Below are 25,382 nucleotides of genomic sequence, written 5' to 3' on the forward strand. Positions count from 1 at the left end.
GATTTTTGGGAAGCAGGAAGTCAGCCAGACAAAGCCCCAATTTCAATGGGCCAAGGTACCGGGGCAGCTGCTCAGGGGGATATCTGCCCCAACCACACAGTGTGGAGGCACTGTGTAGGTCACGGTTTGTTTAAAAGCACCCCAGCCACTCAGCACTTGTGCCCTTCCCCACCTGTACAATATAAAGAGGATACTTACAGGCACCAAAATCTGTTTGCAGCCAGTGTCCAATACCATGTCTTGTAACATTTTGTCTGAAATGCCACTAAACAATGTGTGTCCTGGGGGCAGACTGGCTAAGTGAAGATTAAATAACCGTTTAAGCTCACTCAGAGTGAGAACAAACTGTTTCTTAAACGTCGTCATCACAAACGCTTTCAGTTCCTGTGCAACTCGATCCGTGCACCCGCCTGGCAAGTGGCCATTTAATGAGTCCATGGAGTTCTCCTCCGAATGGATGCCATTGACCATGCCATTGTTCATACTCTCATAGGCGGACGCGTCCATAGGCTCCTCATCACTCACAGGCTCCTCTTTAATGCGGACGTTGGAAATATCCATCTTGGATGGAGAGTCATTTGCTTTGCCCTCTGCCTTTTGCTTTTGCAACTCTTTCTCCAGCAGCCCATAGTTCTGTTTGACTTTTGCTTTAGCCATATTGACCCTTTGTTCCCCAGAAACCAGAAGTGGGTGAGCTAGTAAGATACAAGAATACAACACTGTTAACAGAGAATCTTGGACATTAATTCTGCAGTATATTTATTAAACAGACCTTAGTGAATTAACGGCACAGAACAGTTTATTCCAGAGATCCAAGACCCCAAACTGATTTCAGACTAGATTTTGTTTTTAAAATAATTGAACAAGCAGAGACCCATTTCAATAACTGCTAGCAAGATACTTAGGGCTTGACTTTTCAGAAGTCTAAAGCCCAGGGCCACGGGAAAACATGCTTGTGCGAGTGCTAAAGCCCTGTGTGAATCGGGAATTGCACGTACGACTGCAGCAACTGCACACACATTTCTGCCTGCACCCCTAGACTCCTGACATCTTTGCAAGAGAAGATTTTCCAAGAGAGGCTGGATGCCGATAGAATCTGCTGCAAGGAGAAAACCAGCTGGAGCAATTACTATAGCTACCACACAGATATTGCATGCTTGCAAATGGGATTATGGATGGGAAAGTGATTTGAGTGATTACTAATCAGAGGGTAGGTTGTGAATCCAGCAGACCTTCTCTATTAGGATTTGGTCCATAGCATGAAAGAGATTGAGAACCTCTTTTCTGTAGTAACTACCCGGTCTGGAAATGGGGTGTCCTCTCCCTCCCTAATCCCGCCACCTTTGTACATCCATTCTCAGAAAATGGGGATGTGATAGAGGAATTGCAAGCTTCAGTACCAAGGGAGTAAGATAAAGTACACTATGTTTTATAGTAAACTGCATGCACATACTCAGCACATACGTCATTAGGCCTACTAATTCTTTTCCAAATAACCCAACACCTAATCCTTCCCACCAGATAAGATAGAGGGTATTGAAATGTATTCATGTGTCCATTTGTCAGTTCTGCTTGCAGTCTCCGTGGACTCCAATGTCTGGTAACTAGCCAAGTACTTAGTTCAATCTCCCTGGAATCTCAAGTTTTCACAACCTCTTATGATTACAGAATAGCTGCTTTAAACTTTCACTGGCAGCAACAGTGGAGAATCGCCTTGAAAAGAGAAGGCCTTATACCTCCTTAGACCCCCTCTTAAACTAATAGTTTAATCATCAGCCATGGCAGAACAGAGTAGGGGAACTGCTAACTTCCACTGGTTTATAAACTATGGGGCTGTCACAACGGTGAGACTAACTAGAGTTCTGGCTCTGCCCCCTCCCCCAAAATATTTCCTACTCGGAGGACTGCGCTGCCCTTAATGAGGAAGTTTGTTTGTAGAGTCAGCTCTACTAGCTTTACATTACATGCATGGATTCCTCTGTGCTGGGGAATCCTCAGTTGCCCCTATAGGGCAGTTTTAAGGTTGCTTTGTCCCACCCTGGTGGTTTAAGATCACCTTAACGTAGCCCAGAAACTGCCCCAAACAATCAAAGGGAAACTGCAGACTCATGAAAAAAAAAAATCTCTCTCTCTCTCAAACAGTGATGCACAGAAATTACACTAGAAACACAAACGGGAGAGTAGATTTCATAATGATCTTAACCATTAATATACCTGATTGTCCATCTTGTTTCTTTGGTGTCAAATGTTCCTTTAATAGATTATAGACCTTTTCTAATCTGAAATTAAAAAGAGAAAATACACAAGAGTATTTTTTTTTAGTTTGGCATTCCCACACCCGAACACAGACATTTCGGCTTTAGCCTTTCAAAAATGCCAAAGGAGCTAAAGCATTTGGAGATGGTCAACAGTCCAGTGAAATTGGGAACCATGGAACAGTCCCATCATACAACTGCCCTTTAAAAGGGACAACCTTATGTAGAGGAAATGCAGATCAAAATATTACCATGCTACAATCTATAGTCATGGGATAGCTGGTACTTGTACATCTGTAATTTATAAAGCAAATCATTTACTTGGCCTGAATGCCCATCCACAGCATATTCTGCCTCTGAACCACATCTGGATGCTTTTTAACAAAGTCTTCATCATAAGGGAGTAGAAATTCCCAGCCTTTGTTTATTCTTGCAACAGACATGTGCTCTAAGAAGTCCTTCACATCTTCCGGGCAAAGCTGAAAGAAAGAAAGAGTGTAATGGGTCAGGGAAACCACATCTGCAGCCATACAAAACTAGGCTGTGATTTCACCAACTAAGCAGAGTTGGGCTGGATTAAGGTTTGGGTAGGAGAATGCCAAGAAAAGATACTGGCAAATCAACAGGAGATAGTCTTCCCTCTGAGTCAGTACCAGGAGGGACCATATGGGACCTAAAGCTAAGCAGTAGTTAAATAGTCCGTGGCACTTTTTGCAAAACTAGGGGAGTTATCCCCAATATCCTGAACAAACTGCACTGTGGATAATTATATTCCACATATCTAAAAGTTCTCTGAAGTTTAGACTTCTTGGTTGCTGTTAAAAGCCCAGAGGTGGCTGCATTTCAGCTATAGGTGAAACATCCCTCGATGTACACATCCATCTCCACCACTGGCAAAGTGCACTAGAAAATTTCATAATGTAAGATTATTAAATCCCTACATAAAATTAACTCATTCTGTCATTTTATTGTGTGTGATTTTTTTAAAAAATCCTTACAGAGCTTTTTCACTTTTAATCCCATTTACTTTACAGATACTAACATGCTTGAGCAGATGATTCAGCGATCAGGTGTCTGAGTTGCTCTTAAGCAATTAAGAACTTCCCTCCCCTGAGGACACTGAATGCTTTGATTCTGTCATTCATTCGCGGTCTCCACTCTGCAATACACATCTGAAGCAACACTGTCCTAGGTTAGCAATAATGGGAATTAGCAGTGAAATGTGTCAGTGCTAAAGTCAGCAGTAAAATGGGTCACCACAGTGTGCGGTGCTAGGAGGAAAGGCAAGCATCAGTGTGAATTAGCCACAAATGCAGCTATTGACAATACCCACTGCTTATCATCCACCTCTGGTTTAGAAAAAATTGTCACTCACTTTTGTGACAGTGGCCACTTCCTTTCGCACAACCCAGCGATCCTGTGTAAACTTCCACATCTAGGGGAAATAAAAGGAGGGAAAAATTACATATTTTAGGAAGCTGCACTACTAAAGAACAGACGCACTGTTGTGACACTGGCATAACCAGAAACCAGGAACCTTTCAAGAATGCAGGGGATGGCAATTCTCGGCCAGGCAAGTAGGTTAACTGGGGCAAATACAGACCTGGCATGGTCTATTCCTGTAGACATTTTTCTTGAATGATAAGAAAGGACACAAAACAAAAGGTCTAGAGAAATCCAAGATTTGCCTTGGTGAAGCTGTGGTGGGAGTTGCACTTAGATCCTCTGAAATCTAAATTAAACATGGTTTAAAAAACAAACAAACACGACAAAAACCTAATGAACATTGAGGAGGCTCATTGTTATCATTCTGGGACTTTACAGGCATATGCGGGGGTAGAACTCAGGATGTTCTGCTCCAAAACCATGTGTTTTGCCACTTGCCCCAGAGGAAATCTCCATGAACTGCCACTAATAGTGAAGTTTATATCCTTTTTATAGGCCAACCACTTCAGGACTCTCATCTTCTCCCTTAGTCGCCCTGCACCAATACATTACAGTCACTTAGATTCCTGCCGCTGCGCCGCCCCCTGCCCCCCCTCCACACACATTCAGTTTATGGAGGTTTTAATACATTTTGGAGGGTTGGGGGCAGGAATTTAAAGCCTCATTGCTACCAATTCCTCCCCTCCCCACTCTCTGCCCTGTCACAGCCTAGGGTGTAAAAAAATCACGAGCAACTGGGCTGGTTCTGTATGTCCTTTCACCTTATTCAGCTTCTCTCCCCCCACATACTAATCGACACAGCTGCCCTCAATGCACTAGCACACACTTCTTTAAAACCACAAGCTATCACTGACTCCAGTAAAGGAGACAATTGTGAACATACCCGTCTTGCAACTATTCATAGGTCCCAAACTGCCAGCTTTCCTGCAGGGCACACTCTATTCAACCAGAGTGCTGAGCATGCCACCTCCTCTGGGTCTAGTGTTACTGCTGCTCCACTACTCAGCTACGTGCAGTGGTTTTGGTCTCCAGAATCTCCAAAACTTCAAATGTGATACTCTCGGGCACTGCCTAATTCCCAGGCCTCCGGTAATAAGAGTTACCCCTGTTTCTGGGTCTCCCATATGGCAGCACATTGAGCAGCTTTCAAGATGTGTCAGAAAGTCAATTTTAATTACCATCAGTTTGGGCTCACACAGAGACTAATCTAACAGCAGCTGACCGCCCAAGAGAGTTAATAATGAAACTAAGCAGAGTGCAAACATCGGGGTGATCGGCTGTAATAGGAAAACGACAGGGTCACATGCTCGTATCTGTCCATTAGGGATGGAAGCCACAGAGCGTGGCAAATGTTGAAGTTATTTAGGGATTAGTTCTCCTTAGATTGCTTGTAAAGACAAATACGGTCTCTAGGTAAAAAAGTCTGTTCCCTGCTCTCTCTCTCTCTGTCTGTGTGTGTGTGTGTCTTGTACTCGTAATTTACATTTGCACTTATTGTTCATGAAAGGTGGTAGATCAGCAGCTCTGGGAGCGAAGCCCTTTTACTGAACAGGGCACGCATAGCAAGTACAGTGTGTCCCTAGCATCGCCCTGCAAAGGTCCTTCAATTCTGCCCTAGAGGGACCACCTCTGAGGGTGATAGGCTGTTCAGCCTCCATCAGCCTCTCTGCTGAGCCTGCCATTAAGTGGGTCAGCGTGATGGTGTCTCTGTCATATATTTTAAATGCGATAACCGTTTTTATTAGGTAGATGATCGGACACCTAGATCTGATTGACACCTGTCAACAAATCACATGAATAGCAAGTGACAATCTATATCAATATTTCCATGTTGATTCTCTTAACTCCTTCAACAAAACCTTCAGGAGTAATTTAGAGATTATTTCTTTGGAACAAACGTCAGATTACTGAAGAACAGTACAGTTTAGCAATGATGTGGTTAGTTATGCCAACTTCATCTTATTTGGGTTTTGGCACAGGAAAACAAACAGAGCAAATCTATACTTACAACAAAATCTCTCCCCCTGCAAAGCACTTCTGCAGGGACTCCACTGTGTGGGCTAGAGGTATCTTTTGGATAGAGGACATCACTGTTAATTAAAGGAGGAAATGATTAATTATGATGCATTGCAACTAAATATTATTAGTGAGGATTTTTAACAGAGTGTATGTGCCCTGAAGTGCCCATTTATTGGTCAAAAGACACCTTTTATCCAGCCAAGTTCGCAGGCTTTACACAAATTCCTATGAAGCTAAAGCCCTGTCTGCATCAAGAGAATTCACACTGGTGTGACTACATCATTGCAGTTCACACTAGTGCAAAGAGGGGCTTAGACCAGTGAAGTTTAATCTGGTAACAAACAGAAATAAGCTGCACAGATGTAAACTGTATGCTGGTACAGCACATCTACATTCGGGGTCTGCCCCAGCTTAGCTACGACAGTGTGAATTTCCTTAATGCACACATGTCCAAAAGTGTGTCATCAAATGCTTTGGGCTACATGGCTTCCCCACACATCCCCAAAGGTTACATGAGCCAAAACATTTATCTACCAGACTTAGTTTATTTTTATTTTAATTTAATACTCAAGGATTTTAAGTGAGAGATGCTATAAATTCCACCAGCTGGGACACTTACCACCCCATCCCATTCGGATTGTGAGACTAATTAAATTACATCCATCATCATAAGTGGTCTCCATCTTTGCTGTCTCCAAAGCCCCAAGGTCACTCCTGATCATGGGTTTCACTCCGCACAGCTGATCAGGGCAAAAACTGTTTTTCACCCTCACAATAAAAGGCTCTATTAGGCTAATCTTACACTTCCAACACTTTTTTCTTTTGGAAGATGACGGTATTGTAACAACCACGGACACACATAAAACAGTACTAGCAACTGCTACAACATAAACACCCTTGTGCCATCATTCTGGGAGCTTGTATACAGCTTTAGCCGGCTGACAGCATTCCTTTCTGGAGTGATTTAAGATAGAGTGCATCTGTGTCACTGTACAGGCTATTCATGCAGCAGCTGCAGCCCTAGGTCGTGGGTGGCCAAAGCGTGGTCCACAGGCTAATGGCTGCCAACGAATGTGAACGTGACTAGTGTTCACCCTCATCTTTCTTACAGAGATGTGGCCTAAAGATGAGACTGCAATTCCCAGCACGTAATATCCCATGTGGATGAAAAGGATATGGCACTTGAGACCTGCAGTCTTGCTGGGATGCTGTACGGCAGTGGTCCCCAAACTTTTCCGTGGGGCGGGCGCCGGATGACTACCCGCCGAGGACCAGGGCCGCCGGACAAGCAGCCGCCGAAATGCCGCCGTGAAGTGGCAAAGTCAAGCAGCGTTGCCACCGAAATGCCACCGTGAAGCAGCGTCATCAAGAGGCGTCGCCGCCGAAATTCGGCGGCATTTCAGCGGTAGTGCTTCTTGACGTTGCTGCTTCTTGGCGGCATTTTGGTGGCTGCTTTTCCGGCGACCAGCAGGCGGGCGCACATGGATGCCCCAGTGGGCGCCATGGCGCCCATGGGCACCGCGTTGGGGACCCCTGCCCTACTGTATTAAAGATTAAGGTGTCTACAATAGAATCCATTTTATGAACATCAGGTGCACCCAGCAACCTACTCTCGATTTATCAAATGGATAAATGCTTCCCGAGACCAGCTCTCAGTGACAACAGCAATAAACCAGTAATGAATCCTGTGCTGATGGAATAAAGATTTTTATTCCCAAGAATTGAAGTGGCTCAATACACAAACAAAACAGATCTTATCACAGTTCGATACAATTTTAGATAGCTCAGCCTCTGCCCTGTGATCATTTATCAACAGCCCTTTGTCTTCTGCATAACAGACTACTGTAACAAGAATTGAATTTAATCGAGTATTTAAGTAACTTGGGTTTTTGAGCACAGACACTGGTGCTTTCAGCTACATTACAGCAGGAAAATGTTAGTGAGGATTCTAAGTCATTGTTCTGATCCACTCCTAACAGGAACGTTAACATTTGACGATAACAAAGAACAGAAGGCATACCTCTTTACCACCCAGTTTCCCTGGACCAGCATCGCCACCTGCTGTATACAGCGTAAAACTGCAGTAGAATCAGTCCCAGAACCCAATAAACTCATGAGGTTTGCAAAAGGCATGACCTTCACTAAAGGAAAAGACGAAACACAGTTGTTTAAAGATGCTTTCAATGTTCTATTTAAAGATTCATAGAAGGACTTCTGTTTTTTTAAAAAATGGATACATACATTTTATTTTTTAATATAAAAGACTCCCATCTATTTACACTGAAATCAGCAGTCAAAAATATTTCACAGCTCCCGAAAAATAAAAGCACTTTAGAAAAAGCACTCCATTTCAGTCAGTCTGCATATGCATTGAGAACATGTCAGGGAACGTTGTGTGCAAGTTAATTGGCTTAACTGATCCCTAATTAATACACAGATAAAAGAAACCATCTATACCATTCTATTTTTTGAGAGACATTGAGTCACCTGACAAGACAATAAGACCCAGAGACAAAAACTTTAGCACTTGCTATTGTCAAATTATTACAATTCCAGAAAGATGAGCTAAAGCTATCTCAGGCTACATGCAAGAGGCACGTATTACTGAAAACCTTCCAGGGAAAGGACAAAGCCAAAGTGGCAGGTGGCTGCATTAAAATCTGAGCTAAAATTCATGCTTAGTCTCCACTACCCAGCAGTGGATCAACAGAGACAGGTGTGTCCTGGAAGCAACAGGAGTGTCTTAGAGTGGAAGTTATTCCAAGGAGTACTCCTTTGGCTGCACATGCCCAAATTGCAGGTGTCAGCTCTCCAAGAAGTAACGTGTCTATCTTCCCTTCTAGAGGAATGGCGTACTCGATTGGCAGTGGAAGAGATACTATTCAGAGCCTGAGACTTAGCCCTAGAAACAAAGAGCCACACAGACTCTCAGCCTGTAGGACGACAGCACAGACACTGCCAGGAAAGGCTACTTATTTGAGGAAAAGGAGGGTAAGTCTGAGGTCATGAAAGGACGTGAGGAAGTGGAATGTTTTAAAAATATCACATACCATTCTTCATCAGGATCTTAATCTGATCAGCAAGGGGTAAAGTTCTCAGCTGTGCCATAGAAAGCACATTGCTTGGAGCCACAGGTTTGTCTCTGAAATAAACAAGCAGAACTGTAGCCAATGAAAAACAACTTCCAGCCAATGTGAGGTTAGGACATTCCATGCAAACACTTACTTCTCTTCTTCTACATTCGGAGGCATCAGCATCATTAAGTATTCACTAAGGGAAAAGAAAATGTATCAGCCTTAAAATACTTGTATTAGGATTTTCTAGGCTAAAGTACAATGATCTCCTGCTTAGTGCAATCTTATTTATGTGAAATCTACAAAGTAAATATTAGCTTCCAAGGCCTTTTTTCCTTTTCAAGGAAATTCAGTGCTGGAGAAATGTATGAAGGCTGTAGTTATATACACTGAGAACATTTGCTTACAACTGTTTACTACGATTTTTAGCGTTTTGCAAGAAATCAAAATCACTCAATTCATTCTGTTACCAGTAACCACTGATAAAGATTTCTAAATCACATTCCTTAAATTTAGTTAAGGTGAGGAAGGATGGTGCAGTCATCGGTGCACTAGACTGGGACTTTGGAGACCAGGATTCCATTCCCTGCTCTGCCACACATTTACTGACCTTGGGGAAGTCACTTAGCCTCTCCGAGCATGTCTACACTGCAATTAAGACACCCACAACTAGCCTGCACCAGCCTACTTGGGCTTGCGGGTCTCAGGCCAAGGGGCTGTTTAATTGCAGTGTAGATGTTCAGGCTCAGATTGCAGCTCAGTCTCTGGGACCCTGCAAGGTGAAAGGGTCCCAGAGCTCATGCTGCTGCCCAAGCCCTAGTATCTATACCAGAATTAAACAGCCCCTTAGCCCAAGTCAGCAGGCATGGACAAGCCATGGATTTTTAATTGTAGTGAAGACATGCCCTTTGTGTCTCAGCTCCCCATTTATAAAATGGGGGATAATAGCACTTCCCTACCTCACAGCAGTGTTGTGAGGGTAATACATTAAAGACTCCAGGCACTCAGGTACTACAGTAAGAACCTTGGATATATAGTAACAGGCCAGATTCTCTCCTCTATTCCACCTGTGCAATACTCATCCACTTCAGTGTGACTGAGGACAGAATCTGGCCCTAAGAATTTTTCATAGACAGGACAGTTCAACGAGATGCCAAATTTTAAAAATAACCCACCAACACCATAAGTGCAAAACACTATGTCCTGCTGCTTTCTCACTATTGGGCCTTGTTTACCCTAGATTATAGCAAAACCACATTAATTATTGCATTCTGGACAGATTCCTGTAACCACCATATAAACTTTTCCCCCATACAGCTACCAAAAAGCAAATCTGAAGCTGAAAAAAGTCACTGTCAAGTACTTTCTCTATTAAAAATCATAAAATAGATTTTGAAAAACTCATTTATTAATAAAAGTTCTTGACTTTTTTTTTTTTTTTAATTTAATAGTTTCTGGTTTTGATTTAAACCTTCCCCAGCTGCGTTTGTAATCCTTGCATTATAGAACTGTGTTAGCGCATAAGAAATAGAGTTAAACTGGCTTTAAAAAATGGCAATGACTAGTTTCACTCTCTTGCCGGAGTGGAATACAAAAAAAACCCCAACCCCCCCCCACAAATTATGAAAAAAACCCACTTTTTTTAAAAATTATTTTTTCTGTTGTAACAACCTACTGTTAATAATAATACAGGCCAGACTTTTAAAGAATATATATGACAACCTGACAAAAATTCAAAGATTACTGCAATTTGCGTAGGATACTAGACCAAAGTTTTTACCTGGGAGATTTAATTAATTCGGTATTCTCTGCCATGCCATGTCCCTGACTGAGTAAATACTGGCGCTCATGTTCGGAACGGCTGTCCTGAGAAAGGTGGGGGAGGAAGAACAAGACTCACTGCAATGTACAGTAAATGTGCCAAATCTCAAACAGTTTAATTCTTCATTCTCAGGCTCTCCAGCACTATTAAAATCACATACTCATTGTTCTAACATGCAGCTATTGCACTATGTAAACATCACATCTCCGTAACTGATGCATTACTTTCATACAGCTGCATAGACACTGATACAACATGGGAAAGCTGGAGTTTGTATTATTTTAAAACACTGACACATTTACACTTTTTGTTAGTCGATTACCACTCCTGGCATCAAACTGATTTGATTCCCCTGAGCAACTCCTTATCTAATGCCTTAAGGTGCCCAGCCCACAAGCAAAGGCCTGGGTTTGATCCTCAGACTCAGGCCCTCACGCATGTTGATGACACTAGAGCCTACTGAGGTACGTGAGCATTCAGGCCTCCAGAGCACCCAGAACCTACCTACCCTTAAACCATAATAATGCAGATGGACCCAATGCTCTTCAGCTTGTCTCTTCTGCAAGAATTCATAGGACTGAACACGTCGCTGACGGGCTTGTTCGGTCTCTGGTCGGGAGAATCTTACCTGCAAGATTTGATCACTGTTAACCACAGTGCCCCAAACTCTCAAAATGACACAGATTAAAATGGCACAGGGAATTGTCTGCAAAAATGTGTGTGCTATATAAAGAAAATACATTGAATGGCAAAGCCAGGGGTAGACAGCTAGGAACTAGCTGAACTGGAAATGCTCTTTTGCAACAGCCCCACCCTTATTATTTCACTTGTTGATTTGATTAAATAAATAGTCAACGGGTTTAATTGCTGAGCACCAACTGCAGTTTAAACCCTGTCAGCTCAGTATGGATTGTTATACTCCGGGCACAGTTTCTTGAACTACCAGTAATAAGGAATCTCAGACATACAGTAATTTGCTTGATGTCCTCTTCAGCTTCATCCTGGGACGAATCGCCCGCTGACAAAAAAACAAGCCAGGAAAATGAAATTTAAAATATCATCAAAGATGAAGCAGCCACAAGAGAGTTTGACTGACTGACTGTTCTGAGACTTAGTCCAGGAGAGAGGCATGGTCCAAGCACAGGACCAGGAGCCAGCCACCTCAGTTCTATTTATATAAATACCTTGGTAGCTGTATCTCTCACCACCACACTATACGAGCACCTCACAAACAAACACTCCTGTGAGGTTTGGAAAAATTACCACCACCAGGAGAAACTGAGGCACAGAGACCTGAAGAGGCTGACGCAACATCATACAGGAAGTTTGTGGCACAGCTGGGAATTGAACTTGCTCTGACATTGAGTCTACTTCTTTGGGTAAGTTATTTAACCTATGTATCTTGGTTTCCCCATTTATTAAAGAGGGATATCAATATGGTAATGTACTGGTTAGTTTGCATATCTGTTCCACTGCCCTCTACTGGATGCAATCAGAAATGCATCACTGGCATAGGCTCTACAAGGCTAATACATAATGGAGACTCTCCTTTAGCTCTCGAGATAGGGGCCTGTGCTTTTGGTACAAGAAGATCAAAGTTCAATTCCTGTTGATGTTAAGATGTTCCAAATGCCCATGGAATGCAGGACAGCGATAACTGTGAAGACCTAGGTGGCTACAGATTTGTTACAACACTTATCTGACAGGAGTCTTGAGAGGATGAGCTAATATTTGTGCAGCACAATGAAAAAAGTACTGTTAAGTTTTATTATTATAATAATGTGTTCACAGGCTCATGTTATAGACCTTTAATTCATCTGACTGTTAAAAGGAACAATTATTTCCTCTGAGCCAATCATTATACGTTATTATATTTTAAAACACGCTCAGTGTTTCTTCAGCTATGAATAGCTCTTTCCAGTAACTCCATAAAGTCAGTATAACAAAATCTAAAGAGAAACCAAATTGTTCCATAACAAAGAAAACACAGCTTGTAATGTGTTCACCTTCATTAGCAGCTTCTCTTTCTCGGTGTTTGGCATCAGCTTTGTCCAAGTAGGAGAAACTTGGCCTCAGTTGTAGAATGCCATGTAGTGGAGTTAGGTGAAGTTCACCTGAAAAATTACAAGTTATTTTCCAAGGCCTACAGTTGGCAATTTTCATTTTCCTATCACCTTTGTAATGTCACAGTTTAAATTTAAGATACAAATTTAATAAATTTAAATGTAAGATGAGACTCTTAAATGGAAGATTAATCCAGTCCTTAGTATTTCAAAGAGGTATCAGATTTGAACCCCTTGGTCCAAACCTGCCCCTACAATTTGCTTTTTGGTAGGATCCAAGCCTGGAAGAGGCCCATTTTCTGGATAACATATGGCTCAAACTCACATTTCACAAGGTCAGATGATCTGACAAGATTTCTGCCATTTGTGGCCAAAAATCTCAGAACAGTTCATGAAAGATCAGTACTAATCCAATCCCAACCTGTGATTCAGCCTTGAAGCCCACCCTCAAGCTCACAGCCTAAACCGAGTCTGGAAATCAGTAATGCCTCTTTGTCCCTTCGCTAAATAAGTATCTCTGCCACAAACTGGAGAACAATACCCAGTGCTGGTTCCAAAGCATCCAAAGTTTACAGCAGCCCCTGGCTTTCCACACCAATAAAGAGTATTTACATCATTATGACAACAGCAAACTCTGAATAAGGTGACATCAAAAATGTATATAATACCAATTTTAGGAAATTCTTGGGACATCAGTATTCCCAGAGGTTTTTAGAATATCAAGCAAGAGAGGGTTTGGGGAACAAATGAAGGAGCAGAATGTGTGGAGTAAGGGAGAACAGCAATAGAGAGCCAGAAGTGAATTTATATACAATATTAAATAATATTCCCCTTCAATGTACATGGTTTGAGGCTATAATTCAGTGGTAGAGTTCTGGTGGCATCTACAAGCCCTACTAACTGCTACCTTGTTTACAATGTCATTAGAACACCTTGATGGAATCTCAAGGACTTTAGAACACTCCAAGTAGTTAAGTTCTCCCTCATGATAACTTATTTATAAGGAATTGACAGCCACTAAATAGGAACAGAGGCTGCTAGAGACAAAGAACACAGTTTTCTCATTTCAAACAACCTGCATATTTAAAAACTGATTTATTTCATAAGATTGGGGGAAGAGAAAAAAATAACCTTTTCTATAGATAGCAGCAGCATAACGGGAAACGTTACTCGCAGCCTGTGAAGAGCAGAAAGTTTGTCTGTCCATCAGCTTCCTGTAAATAAATTAAACCTTTATGACTATAGTCGACAGATACCACAAAACATGCAAGCGTTAAAGGGCAGAAGCAAAGAGTTGTCGCTCTCTAAAATGAAGTAATTAAACTTGCCGGTCTTTTAAAAATACATATTTATATGTATATTTGCTGATCTCCCACCCTGCAGCATTATTTACTACGGGTACTGCAGAAGTTACAGCTCCCCAACTACAATGTTAACTATCCCATGTGCTCATTCAATTAGGGGCTCTTTAGAAAGTGTTGAGTGGTGGCTTCCCAGCTATCCAGAGATGGCCTGCTGGAATTACACAGCAGAAGCCACTCAAGAGCATGGGGCACTGGAGCAGCTACTCTGCTACCTTGATCCTTCCTCTGGGAGAGCTACTGGGTTACATTAACAGCTACCAGTGGCCCAGAGAGGCCATAATTTAGCAAAGTATTTAAGCTTGTGCTCAAGACTTATATATGTCCCCCATGCTTTGATGGCTCATGGCTAGAAATAGCATTGAGATACATTTATTTGGCTTAGATGTTGTTTTGTCATTTTTCCAAGGGGCTCAGGCATAACACTCTCCAATGGCAGAAAATGCCACCAAGTTTAATTGCACACCTGCCCGAGCTTTATTTTTACCTGCTGTCATTATAAGCAACCCTTAGACTATGCAACTAAAAGAGATTAGATAGAAAAAAATATGCCTCTAATTTTTGCACATTCGACAGTAGTTTGCGAATAGTCACGTTCACTATTTCCCTGAATAGCCAGTCAGCCAGTTTCCCCTGTTGTTTGTGTGCATCCTTCATGATGCAACAGGGAAGCAAAAAACATTCTGAAAAATGGAACTGTAAAAAAATTCACAAAAATCAGTAGCAAGACTCAGGGACAGGTGAGATACCTGAACCTACTTTTAACTCTTTTTTTTAAAAACTGAAAATTTCAAGTTGACAGTGTCTTTTAAAATGCAAAATGTATAGACCAAGATTTTCAAAAATGACTAGTGATTTTTGGGTGCCCAACCTTAGACACCATACAGTGGCTATATTTTCCAGACCAGACACGATAAATCGAATCCGGAAGTTCGATTGCCAGCTGTCGAACTACCGCGGTAGTGTAGACCTGGCCTGAGTAAGCCAAGGCCTCTGTAGAGAAAACCCAAAACCTAAGTGTCACTGTTTTAAGCTGAACAGAGAAGGAGTTTATAAACACCTTTAACTGTTTTGGTCCTTGAAATCATTACAACAGGCCTTCAGATTGCATATTTGCTTGCTCTGCCCCTTCCCTAAAAGCTTGGTGGGAAAGCTGACCATCTACTAGAAAAGAATGTCAGAGCAAAGAGGATACCTACGAGGAATAGGTACTAGTTTCATCTGTGCAGGTACCATCCACATTGAGAGCGATCTGTTCTCCTTTGCTGCGACAGTAGTTGGGATTCAAAGTATCAATGGCCATTTCAAGTTCAACCTAATCACCAATAATTAAGAAAGCACCAATAGTTAGCATAGCGTAATCAACAAATATTCATCCATCTTCAACCAAACTTAGGTTTGTCTCACAAAGACGAACGTATGTTTAACATTATGCCTACAAGCAGCCCCGTTAAAGTCAATAGGACAAATCACCTGCATAAGATCAAGCAGGTGCTTGAGTCTCTGCAGGACTGATATACACTGTGATGCTGTATATCAGTGCCATTTGCAGATGCCCAACGAAAGCTACTGTATTTGATCTGTCCTTCAGGAACGGCTTTTGCAGATGTATCATTTACACTGTAGGTGGAGGACCAAAATTCAAGACTCTCCCTTTACATCACCAATTTTTTTTTCTGAAAATAGCACACATAACATGCTCAGAGTTACAGCTGCCCAAGCCCTGCCGCTCTCAACGTTATGTCAGCAAATCTATTACAAGGCACCTTCTTTAGGTGTTCTTCTCACACTCCTTTCCAGTGCGTCATACCCAAGTATAGGTGGATGTTTAATGTTCTGATCTTACAGTGGTTTTATGTTAGTGTAATTCCATTGGCTTCAGTGGAGTTACTCCTGATTTACAACTATGTGAGAGGAGAATCCGGGTTACATATGGCTCCTTGCAGAGCGTGGGCCTGACCCTGCAAGCTTCCAGAGGCATGTGGATCTCCCACAGATTTCAATAAGAGAGCTGCACAATAAGGGCCCTTTATCGAAACACAGACAGGGGAATTCTCCTTGGGAAAGGTCCATTAAACATTACAGCCTTGATTCTGACCTCACGCTAGCAATACATCTGTAACCTCATTGATTTCGAGAGTTACTCCTGATTTACACTTGCCTAAGTGAGAGCAGCACCAAGCCCTACCACTAATACTAAAATACAGAGCATGTCACCAGAACCCAAACGTGCTCTAGAAATAAAGACATATGAAAAATGCTCTTTAAAATATGGATTATTAGCACAAGCATCCCCAACCTGAACTAGAATTATCACATGCTCAGCACAATGGCTCTCAGGGGTGGGATTTCAGTATTTTTATACTAAAGGAGTATCCTCTGCATCCAGGGCTTTGGAGCTGTGCTCCGGCTCCGCTCCAGCTCCAGGCAAAAACCTGCAGCTCTACTGCTCCGGAGCTGCTCCGCGCTCCAGCTCCGGACTCCGCTCCAAAGCCCTGTCTGCATCACTGCTTCACCCACTTCTCTACAAAGCAAACTCCATACTGGAGAAAGCCCTCTTTAAAATTTCTCAAATACTCAAAGAACTAACCTAAGAGATGCAGTACCACAAATGGCTGCATCACCACAACAGCTGATTATTAATAATTATATGTATAGCGGTAGCACCTAGCAGCAGAGCACAATTCATATTTCCTAAGCACTAGCATTACATGATGCCCCACCTTTTGCTGCTTTGGTTTTATCTTTGCCGACAGATGCGTCACATCATCATACGTCATGGAAGCTGGACGAATAGGATACTAGAAAACAAAAATGTTTCACAGAGTGTCTTTCATGCAAAGTCTCAACATGCTTCACAAAAAATTAAACTAACTAACTGACCCTTCTCTTCCCCACCCCACTTATGTATACCTACTTCCCAGATGATTACAAGGCACAGAAGAATGACTTGACTGGTCTGGTGAGTCACTGGCAGAGCTGGGAAGAGGGCCCAGAAATCCAAACTCCCAGTCCTTTGCTCTAGCCACTACACAACACTCCCTACCAATGAACCATGATATACATAATTTTTTATCCAAGAATCTCAAAGTGCTTTACAAAAAGGTGGGTGAATATTAATATCCCCATTTCATAGAAGGAAAAATGAGGCACTGAAAGATTAAGTGACTTGGCCAAGGTCTTCTAGGAATTCAGTAACCGAGTGAAGAATTCAAACCCAGATCTCTCGACTCCCATTTCCCAGCTCTCATCACTAAGTGACTGCATCCTCCATAACACATGGGAGAGGTTCGCAGTGTTATTGTAGCTGAGTCAGACCCAGGATATTAGAGAGACAAACTGGGTGAGGTAATATCTTTTATTGGACCAACTTCTTTTGGTAAAAGAGTGCTCTCATTAACTGGAATTATGAACATAAATCTTAGGAGCATCAATACAGAGTTAAACTGCTTCATAGATGTATCAATTAATAATTTCAAAAGCAGAGAAGCCAAAATTCTTTTCAATACAGGGAGGTAAGCAACTCTCTATACTACCCACTGCAGTTTCTCTTTCTCTGCCCTTTACTATCACCAGCCATCCCTTCTTTTGGCACTATACTATGTGTTTGAATGGCCCAAGGCCTAAACAGGCCCACCTAAACCCAACGCTGAGCCAGGTCTGCAGCTCCATGCAAGAAACTACATTGGGAAATCCACCAAATGCTGCCACGCTAGTCACAAACCCTTGCACTGCCAATAGGTGCTAACACACAGGAAACAGCATAGCAAGTGAAACTGCCCAGGATCACCCAGTAGAAGTCATACTAGGGCAGGGGCGGGCAAACTTTTGGCCTGAGGCCCGCATCGGGTTTCGTAAATTGTATGGAGGGCCGGTTAGGGGAGGGGGTTGTGGCCTAGCCCCCACCTCCTATCTGCCCCCCTCCCCCCCGGCACTCCTGCCCCATCCAACCCTCCCAGTTCCCTGACGGCCCCTCTGGGACCCCTGCCCCATCCACACACCCCCGCTCCCTATCCCCTGACCCCCGCCGCCCCATCCAACTCCTCCTCTCATTCCTGACGGCCCCCCCAGGACTCCTGCCCCATCCAACCCCCCCCTCCTTCCTGACTGCCCCCCCCCAGGACCCCTGCCCCCATTCAACCCCTTGTCCGTCCCCCCCGACCCCTATCCACACTCCGCCCCCTGACCACCACCCCGAACTCCCCTGCCCTCTATCCAATCTCCCTGCTCCGTGCCCCCTTACTGTGCTGCCTGAAGCACCGGTGGCTGGCGGCACTACAGCTACGCCGCCCGGCTGGAGCCGGGCCACGCCACCGCCACCACGCAGCACAGAGACTGGGTCAGGCTGAGCTCCTGGGGCAGCGCAGCTGCAGAGCCCGGAGCTCCGCCGCCCAGAGCATTGTGCCAGCGACGGAGCGAACAGGCTGAGGCTGCGGGGGAGGGAGGACAGCAGGGGAGGTGCCGGGGGCGAGCCTCCCTGGTTAGGAGCTATGGGGCTGGGCAGGACGGTCCCGCGGGCCAGATGTGGCTCGTGGGACGTAGTTTGCCAACCTCTGTACTAGGGCATGCTAGGAGCTGTTAGGATCTATGTTAACATTAAGAGAAGTTACTGCTTTATGAAATAATTATTCTTTAAAAATTATATCCAAGAAGTCATCTGGAATACCTGGAACATATACAGCTTCTCCGACAGGCTTTTGGCCAGGTACACGTCAATCTAACAAAGCAAAAGAAACAAGTTTAACCAGACTGAAAGCTACGATTACTGATGCCCTCAGACATTACTGAAAATGTAGCCATCTGTTCTCAAGTTACTAGAGCTGGGAGAAACTTGCCTAGTTTAGGGTTTCACTATGAATGCTGAACCTAAGTCAGGATCATGAATCTTTTGGCAAACCCATCCTCTGCTAATTTTCCACACGAAACTCAGCAATTTTGTATATTTTTGCCATGACACAAGACAGAGGTCAGTGGCTTTGGCTGAGTGTTGGGGGTCTCTCAAAGCAAACTCAGGGCATGGCCAACACACCTCTCCTGGGACAAGGGAAAATGGTTCTCATTGGGGTTTGTGTGAACCTAATACCATAGTATCACACAGCTCTAGAAGAAACTCATGTGTCTCTTTGGTAATAGTGAATGTAAGGTGAGTATCTAACTAATACCATTTCATAAAGGCAAAATTAAAAATGAGAGATGGGATGAACATGCTCAGAACACCATATCTGTCCCATTACCAGCTCTATGCCACAAATACCTAGAATTCATGGAGGTTTCATGAATATCACAAGTGGGCACTGCCACAGAATGGCAGCCATTTTGGGAACTTATGTGGTCCTGTCAGCTCCCACTCCTGCTGGCCACATCCCCTCCCCGAATACCTTCCCTTTCCTGGCACCTTCATAGTGGCCCTTGTGTGTGAATTCACATAAAAAATCAATAGGACACCACAGCCACTATGATGATCCTTTTAAAAGCAGAATGGACCAAAACTCCTTTCAGAGTAGAACCAGATCTCAACTGTTTGTTTTAGCAGGAGCAGTGAACACATTTACCAGTAATTTCATTTTTATAAGCTTCTAATCCAGAAGAGTAATTCTATTTAAAATTGTTCTAACTTTCCAAAGTGAAATTTAGTGCACATAAAAGATGCCAGATGATAAATCTGGAGACTGATCCTGTATTTATCCAAGGAACAGATAAAGCAGTGATGCTAGCTTCAAAATGCTGACCCATCAATGTTCCTCATCCCTGACTTGGAACACAACCCCAGGGTCAAAGGCTAGAACAGTTCTCCATGCCAAGTCTGCCCACAAGAGTGCCAATTTATTTTGGCAATGAGGACACCTGTACACTTGATCCTGGGTTCAGACCACCTATTTCCTTCAGGTACTGTTGGTTTTTGAGCATCAGATGCCAGTTAAACCCAGGGAAACATTCTTTCAGAGTGCAAAAGGCTAAGAAAAACAAATTTCAAGAAAACCATACACTCACTAATGACCCAATGTAAATTTACCTCTTGTATAATTGGGTCATCTTCTTCATTTGCCATGCTAAAATGGGAAAAGCAATGTTTCAGGTCCTTCCTTAGCACAATCTGAAAGAGAGGAAAAGTACTGTATCAAGGATGGTTTTGTAAGAGCTATAGTTCCCCCATTCATAATTTCCATCTTGTGTACCATGTGCAGCCTAGGATCTTTCCTTGTTCACACGGTTTGAGTTCCTTTCAATTGAAGGGAATTTTATTTTTTGGAAAGCAGATTATGGAGAATAAATTTGTGTGGTCTTATTTCTTCCTTCCTCCTCTTTTGCTGGCTATGACACTTTTGTACAGTATGTATTTTAATTAGGCTTGGCAGAATTCAATTTTTTTCCTAATGTTGACAATTAATATTGATTGTTATTTAAGATTTTTTATTTTTTATTTTTAAACTATTTTTATTTTACAGTTACAGGAAATGAAGGGGAGATAGGACCAGGATTAGGACAGCACTGACAGCGGGGCTGCAGGGGGCTCCCTGCACTGCCAAGGGGCCCAAGACACCAGGGCGCAAGGTGAGGGGAAGGCTGTGGTCCTGGCCTTGTACAGCAGAGACCCACAGCCAGGACTACAAAGGCGACAACAAAACCCTGGCTGCGGGTTGCTGCTGAACAGTTCCTGTCCAGGGACAGCTCCTAAACTCCTGGCTGGTGAGTGCGTGAACGGGGCCATGACAGCAAAGCTGCACAGGTTCCCAGCATGGCTGCAAGGCTGGTGATCTCTGATGGTGCAAGGTGTGGAAGAAGCTGCGGTCTTGGTAGGTCAAAGCAGAGACCCTCTGGCCAGGGCTGTGAGGAGGGGGGCAAGTCCTGGCTGCAGAGGAGGATACCCTTCTATGGAACAGCTCCTGACTGGGGACAGAGCCATTCAGCAGCAAGGCGGCTTCCCCCACAGCCAAGGGCTCAAACTCCTCCTCATCACAGTGCTGGCCTGGGATGGTCTCTGCTTCACCAGGCCAGGATTGCAGCGTTCCCCACAACTTATGCCTCCAAGGATCATGTATCATCATCCCTGTGGCCATGCAGGGAGCCCGCTGAAGCCCCACTGTCATGGGATTGAGGCCGTGGCAGCAGAGGGTGCCCTGCACTGCCACTGGAGAAGTGACACCAGAGCCGTGCCGGTGCAAGAGGTGGGGGGGGAGGCTGCACTCCAAATGACTGTTACCCTCCCACCAACTGTTACCGACTGATTTTTTTTCATCTATTTCAGGGTGTCAGCTGAAATCGACATTTACTGATGTCTCTCGATTTATATCGAATTCTGCCACGCCTAATTTTAGGTTATGAATGCATTGTAACTGACTGGCACATGGACAGTACACTGCATAAATGTCCAGTGACTGTATGTATTTACCGCACTTCAGATGGTAGGAAATTAAAAACTAACATGTTTGAATGAGAATTCTCAGTCTGATACACATTTCTCAGTCTCTCTTTTGTGCCTTTGAAAATATCTGCAGCCCAAGGTCTTAACCACCTTACATCTCTGATCTTATCAACCCAAATGTACCCCATGCAATTGTGCAAGGAGAATTAATTGTGTGTCTCGAAAGGAGCAAAGCAAGACCAGGGATGGAAAATGAGTGTTCTCAGCAAGCTTCCCCCCAAAAGAGAGGCAACGAAAAAATGACACTTCCAAAGGTGTCATTCAAGTTCCTATTCTGCAAGATACTGAGCTCCCTCTGCTCCCGTTTAAGTTGCCAAAAGTTAAAAAAGTCTTCAGCACCTGGTAGCATCTGGCCCTTACTGAACATGAATGTTTATGGGTGGCCACCTGAGGGGAATCAGAGTTAAGACCTTGAGCTCAGTAGAGATCTCCAGGCTGGTATAGTCATGGAGGGCTGTTGATGGGCTGTGGAAGGAGTCAGGGCCCAGATCCACAAAAGGATTTAGATACCCAAACCACTGGACTACCGTGGACTCTCTTGCCCAAGGACTATGTAAGTATTTATCCGCAGTGGATCAGTCATTGGGCCAGAGAGAGAGAGACTATGACGCTGTAGTCCAGGGCTCTGGGCACCCACTTGGGAGGTGAGAGACCCAGAGTCCAGTCGCACTGCTGCAATCACTCATTCTTCATCCACAGTGGAGCAGCTTGGACAGGACAGTGAGGAAGCCCCACATCAAGCTATCCTACAGCCCAGTGGTTAGAGAGGTAGGAGATCCCAGTTCCAGTCCTTTCTTCCCCTCTGCCAAGGAGGGGGTGGGGATTGAACCTGGAGCCTCCAAATCCCAGACAAGTGCTCTAACCACTGGGCTAGAAGTTATAGTGTTGGAGGGGCAGCACCACCTCCTCCTCCGGCTGTTTTGTGCAGAGTGAAGCAGACACCTCACTCATTCCCAGAAGACACCCCACAGGCATCTAAACTGCCAGGTGGCAAGTTCCTGTTTGTGGATTGCTAAGCAGAGACAGGCGCCTATCTCAGAGAGGGGCATGGCTTAGCCCACCCATCATCAGCATCTCCCACTGGCTAGTTTAGGCAGCTCCCCACCTAGCGTGCTGGCTTTTGTGGATCCCATTGTAAGGCCCTTATCTCTCCCCATTCATTGGCCCTAACTCAGGCTTTGTGGATCGCCCTGTTCCTGTGATTTTCTAGCAACTCCGATGCTGTGCGTTTAAATGCTTAAGTCTCATTGTAGATCAGGGCCCAGGGCCCTCAAATGGAGCAATGACTGTCTCTCCAACACCATAAACAAAATAAGCAAGGTTTACAAATTATTTAGGCTGCCATCGCAATAGAAAATGTTTAATTAATCCAATAGTTATCAATAAATGGCAGCCCATAGCGGCCTCTATCAGTCTGGTAGGGCGCATGGTATCCTCAAATCAATAAAATAAAGTTTAAAGAAAATCCTATCCAAATTGGAATTACCATCCCTGGCAACCCTCTAATCCCCAGGCCATGGGACTTGCTGTGTATCCTGTGCCTCTGGAAAGAGGTTGTGTCCAGGATCACACTGCTGATCATGCAAATATACCATGGGTAAAAGCAAGATACTAAGAGTGTGCATGACTGTAGTCATTTTCATCAATTACATGGGGACACACATTGTTCATATATTTTAATGGCAGGTTTAATATGCTCCAATTTACCTGGAAGTTTATAATCCTAAAAGGTCACATTAATAAGTGTGATTATTTACCTAACGTTTCAGGAGTCCTGATCACTTTTGGTCATTAAAGATCCCATAGTGCTTGGGCATTAACTCCAACATCCTGGCAAAAATTCAACTCAGGTAACTACATTCAGTTTACTTACATTGCCACTGCAGTTTCAACTGCATACAGCATTCTATATTCTTCACCTCATGTCTAAACTGCTGTGTAGTGTAGTTCTACAATGTTAAACGGCTGCCACTTTCCACTCCAGAAGTGGCTGCATTTCAGTCATAGGATACTTGAGCCCACTATATCTCTTACTTGCCTCAACACTATTTGAGACTTTACTACTTAATATTTGGCATATTTTCAAATGTTACAGAAATACAAAATGTTCATGATCATTCTGCATTCTCAGTTACTGTATTCTTAATTAATTGGAGTCTTCTTGGCACAACTGTCAGCATGTGGTATACAATTAAAATGGTGACTATTAGATCAGATTATCAGAAACTGGATTCTTTTGAAAAGTGTAAGCATGAGTGTACATTTTACAGAATTAGAAATGAATATTTCTTTTCCGCTTACCCCAGCTCATGGAGTGACTCAGTTACTAGTGAAAACATCAGATAATGAAGACATCAATTTTCCAATTCCTTTAAGGATAAAAGATGTCTAGAGGGTTGCTTTTAATAGAATATCAGAATGGCAAGCATATGAACAGGAGGCATTGTTACCTGATACAGCTTATAATATTCATACAACTTTCTACAATGAAGGAAATTAAATGGAATTAGATTCAGGGCATTTAGTACGGGAAGACAGACAGACAGGTCTGAGAGAGACCTTTTCAGTAGAAATACACTAACCAGAAGAAGAGTTCATGAACCGTGGAAAGAGTAATGGAATGAAATTAAGATAAACACTGGGAGAAAAAGCATACAACTTACAATTTAGTAGATGGCTCAAATAATTTTAGGTAGCTTTTGGATTGCTAAAGGGACTTCCATCTATAGAGCTCATTGTTATTAGTTAATTAAGCTTCAAAACAACCTAAACACCTGTAGGTAATACATACGAAGCTCTAACTTGGCCTACTAGTGAAACACTGCTAACTGGAATGGAATGAAGCAGCTGGTTAACAGCCTCCCAATTTAGAACAACTGAAGAATATTCTATCCAATTTAAACTGCAAGTTTAGCCAGGATATCGGGGTAACACATCTATTTGCATTCTTATAAAAATGCCATGGGATCTTAAATGGCCACAAGTGGAGTCAGTTTTTTCTGGTGTATCATGGGGTCATGGTATGGACAAGGATGAGAACCGCTGTCCTAATAATGTACTGAAGCTCTGCCTCATTACCAATAAAGAGGGAAGCGTAACATTTTCTGAATTACCAATGTCACATCCTGTAGCACCCAGGTTTTTCTTAGAGGTCTCTCATTCAAACACTGGCCCTGACCCTGATTAGTTTATGTTCAGCACCAGGGCCAGCTTTATGAACTGCGGGGCCCAATTCGAATACCCAGCGGTGGTCCGGGTCTTCGGCGACGGGGGGTCCGCTCCGGGTCTTCGGCTGCATTTCAGTGGTGGGGGGGATCTTCAGTGCTGCGGAAGACCCGGAGCGGACCCCCCGCTGCTGAAGTGCCGCCAAAGACCCGGAGCGGACCGCCGCCGGGTGAGTAAAAAAAATTAAAAAGGCACCTAAGGCGCAGGGCCCTCTTAGGCACGGGGCCCGATTCCCGGGAATCGGCCTAAAGCCGGTCCTGTTCAGCACAGAGCCTATGCTGGTTTGAAAACTGCAGAAAGACAACTGAACTGAATGTTTACAAGGTTTTGTACTTCACCTCTTCCTCCTTTTGCCCATCCATAAATAGTTCCACAAAACCACATTCTGTTAATTAACCAAAACATTGGGACCTTCTGTGTTCCAAGGCTTCTATTTCCAGTTAGGCTACTACAGCCAGGCAGGCTAATGTAGTCAGGATTTAAAGAGGCTGCACTGTAAGCTACATTACGCATGCATCACCTATTAAAACCTTAACATTTCCATAAATATCATTTGTGTACAAAGTGTTAAACCTGTTCTTTCAGCATCAGGTTAGATGGATGAATACAATCAGCAAATAACTTCCCTCTAACAACAGCATAAGTGATTAAAACAAACTCAGTACATAGAGTAGGTCACCTGGTCAATGAGTCA

The 25,382-nt window shown here is 43.5% G+C and overlaps 1 protein-coding gene across 1 annotated transcript in view; it reads right to left on the reverse strand.

Moving 5' to 3' along the window:
- POLR3E (RNA polymerase III subunit E) overlaps positions 1-25,382 on the reverse strand; it is a 35,814-nt gene that overhangs the window by 9,028 nt on the left and 1,404 nt on the right. The window contains exons 2-18 of the mRNA XM_065411781.1: positions 20,054-20,134; positions 18,707-18,757; positions 16,764-16,841; positions 15,240-15,355; positions 13,811-13,893; positions 12,623-12,730; positions 11,585-11,634; positions 11,125-11,244; positions 10,575-10,660; positions 8,946-8,990; positions 8,771-8,862; positions 7,741-7,861; positions 5,710-5,791; positions 3,631-3,690; positions 2,577-2,734; positions 2,215-2,279; positions 199-695 (exon numbers count right to left, since the gene is read on the reverse strand). Coding sequence (XP_065267853.1) covers positions 199-695; positions 2,215-2,279; positions 2,577-2,734; positions 3,631-3,690; positions 5,710-5,791; positions 7,741-7,861; positions 8,771-8,862; positions 8,946-8,990; positions 10,575-10,660; positions 11,125-11,244; positions 11,585-11,634; positions 12,623-12,730; positions 13,811-13,893; positions 15,240-15,355; positions 16,764-16,841; positions 18,707-18,757; positions 20,054-20,089 — 1,848 coding nt within the window. The 5' untranslated portion in view covers positions 20,090-20,134. The remainder of the gene's footprint in view (positions 1-198; positions 696-2,214; positions 2,280-2,576; positions 2,735-3,630; positions 3,691-5,709; positions 5,792-7,740; positions 7,862-8,770; positions 8,863-8,945; positions 8,991-10,574; positions 10,661-11,124; positions 11,245-11,584; positions 11,635-12,622; positions 12,731-13,810; positions 13,894-15,239; positions 15,356-16,763; positions 16,842-18,706; positions 18,758-20,053; positions 20,135-25,382) is intronic.

The sequence above is a fragment of the Emys orbicularis genome, chromosome 10 (genome assembly GCF_028017835.1).
Source record: "Emys orbicularis isolate rEmyOrb1 chromosome 10, rEmyOrb1.hap1, whole genome shotgun sequence".
Classification (NCBI taxonomy): Eukaryota; Metazoa; Chordata; order Testudines; family Emydidae; genus Emys; species Emys orbicularis.